The sequence below is a fragment of the Puntigrus tetrazona genome, chromosome 25 (assembly GCF_018831695.1).
Source record: "Puntigrus tetrazona isolate hp1 chromosome 25, ASM1883169v1, whole genome shotgun sequence".
Lineage (NCBI taxonomy): Eukaryota > Metazoa > Chordata > Actinopteri > Cypriniformes > Cyprinidae > Puntigrus > Puntigrus tetrazona.
The window spans coordinates 3,965,722-3,976,395 of NC_056723.1; the positions used below are offsets into that span (position 1 = coordinate 3,965,722).

At 34.7% G+C, this 10,674-nt stretch overlaps 1 protein-coding gene across 2 annotated transcripts; it reads right to left on the reverse strand.

Moving 5' to 3' along the window:
- Positions 1 to 462: 462 nt before the first annotated feature.
- Positions 463 to 10,300, reverse strand: LOC122330370 (overexpressed in colon carcinoma 1 protein homolog). Of its 2 annotated transcripts, XM_043227314.1 has the most exons (6): positions 9,891 to 10,300; positions 6,352 to 6,376; positions 4,958 to 5,040; positions 4,823 to 4,858; positions 4,653 to 4,732; positions 463 to 1,206 (listed from the first exon to the last, which is right to left on the reverse strand). In XM_043227314.1, exons 1-5 carry the CDS (start codon positions 9,931 to 9,933, stop codon positions 4,692 to 4,694), a joined length of 228 nt encoding a protein of 75 aa, XP_043083249.1. In that variant the 5' UTR covers positions 9,934 to 10,300; the 3' UTR covers positions 463 to 1,206; positions 4,653 to 4,691. The 2 variants fall into 2 exon arrangements, with proteins under 2 accessions (XP_043083249.1, XP_043083250.1); XM_043227315.1 differs by lacking the exon at positions 4,958 to 5,040 and having other exon boundaries at positions 9,891 to 10,064.
- Between the last annotated feature and the right edge of the window lie 374 nt (positions 10,301 to 10,674).

Genomic DNA, 10,674 nt, shown 5'->3' on the forward strand with positions numbered 1-10,674 from the left:
TTTTTTTTTTTTAATTCAATTATATTATTTGAATATATTGTAAAATGTATTTTTTTTGTGATCAAATTTGAATTTTCAGCATCATTGCACCAGTCTTCAGTGTCACATGATCATTCAAAAAAAAAAAAATCAAATATGCAGATTTGCTAATCAAGACATATTATTATTATTATCATCATAAATTCCGAAACGGTTAAGCTGCTTAATATTTTTGTGGAAAATTTTTAATGAATATAAAGTTCAATAGAACAGCATTTATTTGAATTAGAAATCTCTTGTAGTATTATTAATGTCTTTACTGTTGTTTTTGATTGATTTAGTGTATCCTTACTGAATTAAAGTATAAATTCCTTTCTTTTAAATGCTTCTTTACACTTCAAAGGTTTGAGAATTTGTTTTCCATTGTTGGCATTATTATTCTACAAAGTGAAATATTCTTTTATGGCATCTCTGAGAAACACATTTTTGGTTCATTTTGGCACCTTTATTATTAAGAAACGTAGATACAAATACACAAAAGCAGACACCAACTCCATTTCTTAAAATCTCATATATTTAATGTCATATACAGAATTCACATTAGTCACAAAAATGTTAATGGTACAATCGCAGGTCAATAACCTGAAATAGAATAAATAGAACTCTTCCGTTAGTAAATGCTATTAATATGTGAACCGTAATATTGAGGTGACTATCAAAGTGTATAAGAAAACTACAGGCTATATATTAATTAGTAGTCATGTCAACAGCTCTAGTCATGTTAGTGCTAAACATCATATTTTTGCGTGCTTACATACTGTAATGCTGGACTGTATGTAAAATATCATCCTTTTTCAGATCTTGAAAGTTCAGTAGAGTCAATTATTGCAGTTGATCGGGTCTGATGGGTCTCCAGACTCAGGAAATGCCCTGCCACGGTGTCTCCGAAATACCAGGATGTCCCCCTGGCTTACGGAAAGAGGTCAGGGGGGTCGACGGTCACCATGGCAACAGAGTCTACATTCACAGTCACAATAATGCTCAGTGTTCCGAACAGAACCTTTCTGTACGCCAAGCCGCTATGATGTCACGGTGATGTCATTCCGAAGTGCCGACCCGTTCTAGATTTGTCTTCAATCCTCGAATATCGTCTGAATATCCGTTGTGAATCGGCGACTGCGGAGCTTGGGTTCTTTGTGTTGTTGTTTCTTGTGATCTGCTTTCAGTCTGTAGAAGAATAAAAAAAAAAAAAAAAAAGCTCACTCGAGATGAGTGATCTGACAATTATATTTGGTTTGAGCTTCAACAGGTGCTCCTAATTAGAAAACTCATGCACTAAAGTGTGCAATCTGCCTTCTCTGGAAAGCTTTAAATGAGTTATTAAAGAGAAGGTGACGGGTCATGAATGCACGCACACGGTCTCTTTTAGCGTACGGGACTCTTATCAAGCTATGATCAGAGAATTAGCGTGGCAGGCACCTGCTGTTCACAAAAGCATTAAAAACAAACTGACATTCAGGAATATTCTGGCTTATTTTATCTTAATATCTACAGACAACATGTATAACATCTGTTGACCGCCACAGAAAATAATGGGGTTTCACTTTATTTTGATAGTCCACTTTAGTCATTAGTCTTTAGTCATAGACTATAAGTCACTTTGTATCTCAATGTCAACTAATTCTCATTCATTTGCAACCACATGTCTACTAAGTCTCAGAGTAGACTGTTAGGTTTAGGGTTAGTAGAATAAGTTGGCATATGCTTGTGTAGTTTCCTTGTCTCATTAATAAATGTATCTCTGTGCACGTTTTTACTTTACTGATTGACGCTAAAACGCAGGTTTGTAAACCCTGAAATGTTTTATTACAATGATATAGGTATGTATTCCTGTGATTCAGATATGAACTATCCGTGGACTGTTGCTAAAAATACCATATACAACCCTAAACCTACCCGACAGTGTTAACAAATGCAAAACCGATTAAAAAGGGCATTTGTTGATGCAACCGTGTCATTTCAACTTTCAACTTTACACAGATTTGAAGCGTTTTGTCGAGCTGTAGTTACAGAGCTCCTTGTCTCTCAAGTACACTTCTGTACTCTGAGCTACCGAACAAACCTACAGTCTATGAAAACCCATATGAAGCTGGATACGTGTGATGTTAACATTCAAAAGCATCCGTTTTCAAATCTCCCAGAATATTGTTTTGAAGTCATAGCATGATGTTCTTCACGTAATTGCGCTTCATTAACCGAAAACGCTGTAAATTTATGTAAAAAGGAATAAAAGGTCAGTTTTACTGCCTCTAGCGTTCCTTTCTTTTGGAAACTGCAGTGATATGTACTTGTTGGTATGTTTTTCGTGTCTCGCTAACAAGTTCACCCGGGTAACGTTTATGCCATGAGACCAAGTGGAAATGTTAGTATGTTGTATGTCGCATCAAAATAAAGTGTTATTAAGTGTTAAATGCTATTAAGCAGACAGTCTACTAATACTTTAATGACCGCTAGTTAACATGTAGTTGCAAAGGAACTTACTGTTAGAATATCTAAAGAGGACTATGATGGATTCAGTTACAAACATGATAAACAGATAAGACAGTGACTAAAAAGTGCTTGCCGAATTGCTTGAGGTCAGTGTCTGAGACTATGATATTTAAAGGAATAGTTCAAACAGTGGTTCATCAGAACAGCTTTGGAGAAATGCTCCTCTGCAGTGAATGGGTGCCGTCAGAATGAGAGTCCAAACAGCTGATAAAAAACATGGCAATCATCCTCATGTAACCCATGCCACTCCAGTCCATTAACTAACGTCTCGTGAAGTGAAAAGCTTTGTGTTTATAAGAAACAAATCTATCATCAAGGCTTTTTAACTTTAAACTGTTACTTCCAGCTTACTTCCACAACTCTATAATCTACAATAGCGCTTCCACCAGTGAAAAAGTCCTCTCACATCAAAATTCACCCACATATTTATTTAAAACGGTTTTCTGTCGTAATCTGTGCTCGATCTGTGCATATTTCTCTCCCGATTTAGACAAGATAATATTTTCACTGGAGAAAGCAATAAAATGGGAGACTTGTATTTCGGCCAGAAGCCACAGTTTAAAGCTTCCGTTTCTTACAAAAATGCAGATGTTTGCTTCGCAAGATGATAACGGATATGCTGGAGTTGTGTGGATTACTGTGATGTTTTTATCAGCTGTTTGGACTCTCTTTCCGACGGCACCCATTCAATGCAGAGGATACATTGGTGAGCAAATGGTGCAATGCTACATTTCTCCAAATCTGATGAAAAAACAAACTCATCCATATCTTTGGATCTTGAGTGCATTTTTTAGCATGTTTGCATGAACTATTCCTTAGTTAACGTTACTTCCAAACTATTTTCAGTATTGTGCAAATTAGTCTTTGAATAATTGTGCGCTTACTGAGAGATGAGTAGCGTATTTTGGTAATGGTGTGCCACATATGCTGTTGTTAAGTTACTAACACTGTATCTCTCTCTGATTTGAGTTTATGGACACGTCGAGAGTGTTTTCCAGATACAGTTTAAACGTGTTTATCAGTAATGTAACGAGACGTGTGATTTGATCCAGTTGGAAGTCTCTGGAGCCGTGCGGTAATGTTGTGCTGTGTAATCTAAATGTAATACCGCAGTCTGTTCCTCTCGCACACCGCTTCCTCGCTGCTTATTATGGGTAATCAGTCCAGCTATTATAGCCCTTCATCACGACTGTGTTGTCGTGAGGTCTTTCATCATCCTTTTTTTTTTTTTTTTTTTTTAAAACATGCATTATAACCATAGAGGTAATTTACATACATTAGTACTTTCTGTCCTGTTGTCTCTTAATGTATACAGCTACAGAACGCCAGACACATTATAGAGAAACAGATGTCTTTTTTGTTAAAATTGCTCTCTATTCATCAGACAAAGGCTTCAGAAGTCTGGAAATATAATGTATGGGCTGTTTTTATATGGTAGGCTATTTTTTAGAGATGAGTCGCAAGGGTTGTGTAGTCCAATATAGTGATGGTCTCAACCAGGGGACTGGGACTAACAATAATTCCAGTTATATTAAAGTAACGTAAAATGCTTCAAAAATATGTACAATTAGACTATACATATAAAACATGTAGTAATTTTATATATATGTAATTATTATTTTTATTAAAAACACCCTTAAGTTATATTAAAGTATGTTATATATATTAATATAAAATTGTATATATATATATATATATATATATATATATATATATATATATATATATATATATATATATATAATGTATGGAATGTAGTCAATTTTTTTATTATGTCTAGTATATTTATTTCTTATTAAATACAACACATATATCATGTGTACATAATAAATATAAACAGTGCACATATATTATGTAAACAAAAACATTTATTTTGATCGTGATTATTCGTTTAACAATATAATATAATATTATCTAACTTTCTACAAGTCATGATTTCATTTCAGTCTTTTAATTTTCAGTCTTTTTCATCACATTTTTGTGTATATAAAGCAGCTTTGTGATAAATACAACAGAAGCATATGTTTGGTCCAGTCACCTAGGCAGGAAGCATACTTAGCTTTTTTTATATGATACCTATTACTGTTTTTCTGATCTCGTCTTTCTCTGAAAGCGATCCTCACCTTTACGTGTGGATTTTGATTGGCTGGCAGCTACTGTGGTCAGATCAGCAGGAAGACCCACATACACTCCTCCGTAGTTCCTGCAGAGCACACAGTTACACATTCATTATTACTGGCCCCATTCAGTCTCATACTGATGTTTTCAATAATAGCAGAGTCTTGCTTCTAACCTTCGTTTCTCATCATCCGGTGAAGGTTCTTCTGTCCTGCATCAAAAGAACAAAGATGAAGAGCATTTCTGTGGTTGACACATCTGTCAGATATCAGTTCATATACTCTCTTCCGTCTGATTTTCTTTACTGTACTTTGTCGGTGTCCTCTCTCCTCACATATGAGCGTTTCACATTCAGAAGCAGTTTTAATCTGAGAAAGAGCCAGCTGAGAAATCCTAGAGCAGAGGTATATTCAGTTTATAATTTTCACATTTAATGCTTTTTTAATGTTGTTTATCTATCCATCAAAGATAAATTTTGGCATCAAAAATGACATTTCTGATTTCACATTTGAGATTTTAACCTGGAATTCACTTTAAAACTATAATAGTCTGTTAAAAATATTTTATTATTAAAAAAACATATTATAATCTATTAAAAAAAAAAAAAAAAAAAAAAAAAAAAAAAAATATATATATATATATATATATATATATATATATATATATATATATATATATATATATATATATATATATATATATATATATATATATATATATATAATTATTTATTGACCGAGAATACACTCTAAAACTGAAATTATTGATATTATTGTAATTATTACATTTTTTCATATATAAATTTTAATAGTATTTTCTATTAAAATGGTAATGATTCTATAATTATATTGTTATATAAATATGTTTTCTGTAAAATATAAAAATCCATTTTACTCTTTACAAATGATGTAATTTTTATTATAATTTTATAATTATAAAATCAACAATTTTACATAGCAATTTATGCATTTAAGTGTATATTAGTTTAATTGTTTGTATATATTAAAAAATTAAAAAAAACATTGAATTTCAGTTCATATTTAATTTTCACATTCAGTGTTTTTGTCCATCTTTTTATAAAATATCCAGTGGTTTGTTGATGATTAATTTCACTTGCATGAAATATGCCATTTCCAGTTTCAATAGGGATTTTAACTTCCGGGACGCGCTTTAAAGCTGAATGTTTACCACGATTTGATTCGATAGGGGAAAATCATTAAATATTTGACACGGCGATCATACATTCAGCTCTTTTGTACATTTTCTAGACGTTAAATGGTAAAGCACGTTGATGTCATAACAGAAATCTGCCGTCTAAACACACTCGGGCGTTTTTCCACTGATGGGACGGATGCCGTCTGGTGTCTTTGACAGTAAACGGCGAGGTGTCAGGCGTTCGGGGGGGATGGGTAATGATTGCTGATTGGTTAGCATGTGTTTGGACCCTCAGGGGCCCATGTGCACCACAAAAACAGCTGTACGGTTAGTTGGAACAGGCCGATTGATTCTCCCCCAGGATTCAGTCTGCCTGTGTTTTTGGTGCATACTGTATATGTTGTGTTGAGCTGTTGTCAGCTGTGTTAATGAATTAAGCGCTGTATGCTGTTATTCATTTCTCTTGGGTCACTGAGAGACGGTAGCAGCCGTGACATTCATTCTCAGATTCATACATATGGTATTTTTGGAAGAAATTAAATTACTCACACATCCTTGGCAGCTTCTGCTGGACCTGTAAAAACACAGAGAGAAACATTTACTTTTTTAAATTAATTAGTTATGCTGAAAATATTAATACTACTAGTGTGCAACCCATTTTATTTAGTAATATAATGAGTATGAGTTTGAATAAATCAGAAAAATGTTCATGGTACGCTACACTGATTATTAGCAATTTATTACATATATTTTTTTCTAAATATAATGTTAATGTATAAAATGTAAAAATACATAATTATTGTACAAAATAAAACCATTTTATTTCCTATAATAACATTTTTTTTACGTATTTTAATTTACAAAATAAATTTTTTTCTACTATTACACTACATTATAAACTTGAATGTACCAATAATATATAAACCATTTAAATCTTTCTTAAAGGATTATGCAGAAGTTCATACTCAGATGAGAGGCCAGCCTGTGTGTGTGTGTGTGAGTGTGTGTGTGAGTGTGTGTGTGTCATTAAAGTGGAGGGCTGTTGAAGGCCTCTTCACCTTCAGCTTCTCTCCAGGGTTAGGTTCTGCACTAATCACACAAGCCCTGCGGTCAATCAGGGGTGGACATCATTAACAATCATTAAGACGGACCAGAAAAGCTGACCAAATGACGCGTAATTGTCTGTTGCCCAATAGCGAATGGATCTTTAAAAGCCAATTTTACATCCAAACCACAGTGAAAACATAATTCCTGTCCTCTTGTTTAATTTAATTGTGTTATTTATATATGTACAGGATCTTTTTAGTGCAAGAAACCTTAAATTACTGCAAAGTGTTTGAATTTGGCCACTTCGGTCCCTTCAGACTTGTTTAGTGAATCAAATTCAGCTCTTTCTATGACTGCATTGATATTAGAGGTCACACAAGTGATGCTTCCAGTAGTTTTTTATTCAGACTGTGGTTCAATTCTTTGATTACAAGCATTCATTTGTGCATCTTAATTCACCCTTTAAGATATACTGAAACACGAGCAGTTACTCTCAATGAGATCTGGCTTTTCTCTCACACACAGTCTTTATTAAAGTCTCAATGCCTAAAGCCATCGTTTGATAGAATCGACGGATGATTTTGACTTATTTAAGGGGGGTTAGACATTAGAGGATTCAGTCATTACACAAAAACATTCATCTATGTTGGACTAATGCTGAAAACGGTTCTCTTAGTGTTTCTTGTCCTCAAGAATCCAAGCTAAAAAAAACCAGGTCAGTTTTACTGGGTCAAGAAACGTATCCAGGCAACCTTCTGTCTTGACATGTTACTCCTCAGAGACAGGACATAGTCTTGTGTTGTTCGTGACACTCCATGAAAGAAAGTTACTTCTTACTCTTAAAAATACGGTTCCAAAGAGGTTCTAAAGAATCTTTTTTTGGTTCTGCGATGATGCCATAAAAGAACCATGTTTTAACATTTTAAAATGAAAAAGAACCTTTTGTGGAATGGAAAGATTCCGTGGATGTCAAAGGTTCTTCATGGAAGCGTAGATGAGAATAAAGAAGTAGAACCTTCTGTGTGGTAACGAGATGCGATTCGTTTTTTGGATTAACTCTCCTGTTAATATGTTTCTCCTGAGAAACAGAATACAAGAAAAAAATCTGTGTTCAATAGATCTCAGTATGAACTCAAATGTCTTACGAATGTTTTATGTTAGAAGAAATATAAATGTATCTCTTAAAATGTGCCCATGATTTCCAAAACGTATCTGAAGCTCTAGAAGAACATCATCTGAGCAATAATTTCTGTTCAAGCCTCAATTGGCTCTGTTTAAGTAGTTTCTCATTATTATTTTTTTCAAGAGCAAACTATTTATCAACATTATTTTTAAAGAGTAATTTATGTTATGTTGGGGGAACCATAACAAAATTGACATTTACTGAGCTCTAGAAGGCAATAAAATGTCATTTTAAGATTTCTATCTCTCTATTTATGAATTTCTCAGATGTTTTTCTTAAGATAAAAAAATTCTGCATTCAAATCTCACTATGAGCATTTCTTGTCAGATTCTTCTAACAGCAAATGCTTTATCTAAACTCATTTTATCGACTAATTTATCTTTGTTTAGGAGTTTCTCAGATGTTTCTCCTAAGAAAAAATCCAATAACCCAAAGTCTGCATTCCAAAGTTCTCAATATTAGCTATTTCTTAGAGCAGATGATCAAAATGTATAATTATAACAAAGCTTAAGTACGAGCTCTTGAAGAGCTTCATGTAAGCAATAAAACGTCCTTTCAAGGCTCCAAAAATGATAATTTGCAATAAAATATTTCATCAAATTCTTTCAAGAACAAATGATTTATCCAAACTCATTACGGACTGCTTTATGACTCTTCTTTTTCAGCAAATCTCCCGAGAAGAGCATCATCTAAGCAATAAATTCTCCTCTGAGGCTCCAGTCTCTCTGCTCAGGAGTTTAGTGATGGTTGTCACCACTTTGACGCCTCGCTTGTCAATCATTCATCATTTTCTCTCTCAGGACTCTCAAGGCTAATTCTATTTTTAACCAAAGTTCATTTTGTTTGGCTCTTTTCTCGCAGCCGGTCTGCATTTCAATGCGATTGCCCGTGAAGCTTTATAAAACGAAATGCACTTTTTAAAATTCTATGCACATTTTAAATTCATTCACTGGCTTCTTCGGAGGTGACGGCTGAATCATATCCAGCTGTTCTAGCATCCCATTTTCTACGTCCAGGCTTGTGAAGCAAGGTAACATTTATTGCTCAAATATTGTTCATCCATAGCTCGGGACACATAATGGCGTTCTTGGGTATACCCCGGTTAAGTATAGTGTTTCTCCTGAATCGGAGAACTAAAAACCGTCACAAACGAATCAGCTGACATTGCTCCAAATCAGGGTTTTCACAACAAAGAACTATTTAGCGAAGATTCTTAAAAGAACCATTGACCAATCTAAAAAATCTTTTTCCGCTATGAATATTAGTATTTTGGCTTTAGTGATCTGTAGTGATCCATTTTGTGCAAAATATTACAGTTCAACACTTTGAAAGGTTCCATTTAAAAATGTAAAGGTTCCATGGACGTTACGAGTTCTTTAATGGAACCACAGATTCCAATGTACAGTAAGAGTACAAAGCTGTAATGAAAAGAAGCAAAGATCTCTGATTTGGTTCAGACAACATGAGATCATCGGGGTCTTCTTCTCTTGAGCGCACTATACTGCCGTCTGGGAGAAACAATTTCGATTCTAAAGCGTTCCTGTTTGTGATTTGTCTCATTTTTCTTTCCATCGCGCTCACAGGCGCTCTCTTCATTAAGTCTATGAGCATAGATCTGACCCGAATACATATTATACGTCGTGAGGGACGGAATCTCCATGACCGATGTATTAAGTGGCTGTCTAACGCCACATTCCTCCACATCTGTCTGCCGCGGAGCTTCTGCTAATACACCGAGGACTGCCTCACACGTTTAAGGACAAACGGCGCGCTAAATCAAACCTCGGACAGCGCGGGTCAACGAGCCGACAGGTCCATTGATAAAAGCAGTGCGCGTAAGTGCCTTAAACACGCTCACCTCCTGCTGTGGTGCTGGTGGCGGAGGAATTTCCACATCCCATTTTGACATGAACGCCTGCTTTAGAAGAGAAGGACGAGTGAGTGAAGGACGGCTCTGCCGCGATGCACGAGCTCCCTCAGACTCAGCCTCGGTCAGTCTGAAGAGAGAGACGGAGAGAGAGAGAGAGATGCTCGAGCCTCACGTGATTCGCGCTCTCCTCCACCCTGACAGGGTTGCCGTGGAAACAGAGGGGGGAGAAGGGGGTGCGGCCTGTATAACAGACAGTATATTTATACTAAAATAGTAGAAATAAAAACGAGCAATTCATTTACTTTTATAATGTATAGTTTACATAATTTTTTAAAGATGAAGCAACTTTACTTTCACATATACAGGGTTATAAGCTCCCTAAACTGTTTAGCCAACTTAAACATTTTTGTTTTATTTTACCGGAAACGTTTATCACCATCTTCTGTAAAATAAGAGAATGATGTGTTTTATAATTTATCATTTGAACTGAAATGTTTGGAATGTACGATAAATTGTTTACTATAATATATAATTATCTGTGAGGGGATTGGGGCCTGAATAACATTAATAGTATGATTATACTGTATTTAGCGCAAAACTGGGGTACAGTAATATGTGAGCAGCAGGAGTGCTTGTGTTAATGCACTTTTCAAATAAATACGTAATATGCAAATTGTGTGGTTGCATAAAAAAATGGTTTGCTTTTCTTTAGTTACTATGTGGTCATATATAGTTGTATTTTTATCACCATGTTTATTAAAATAGATAGAAT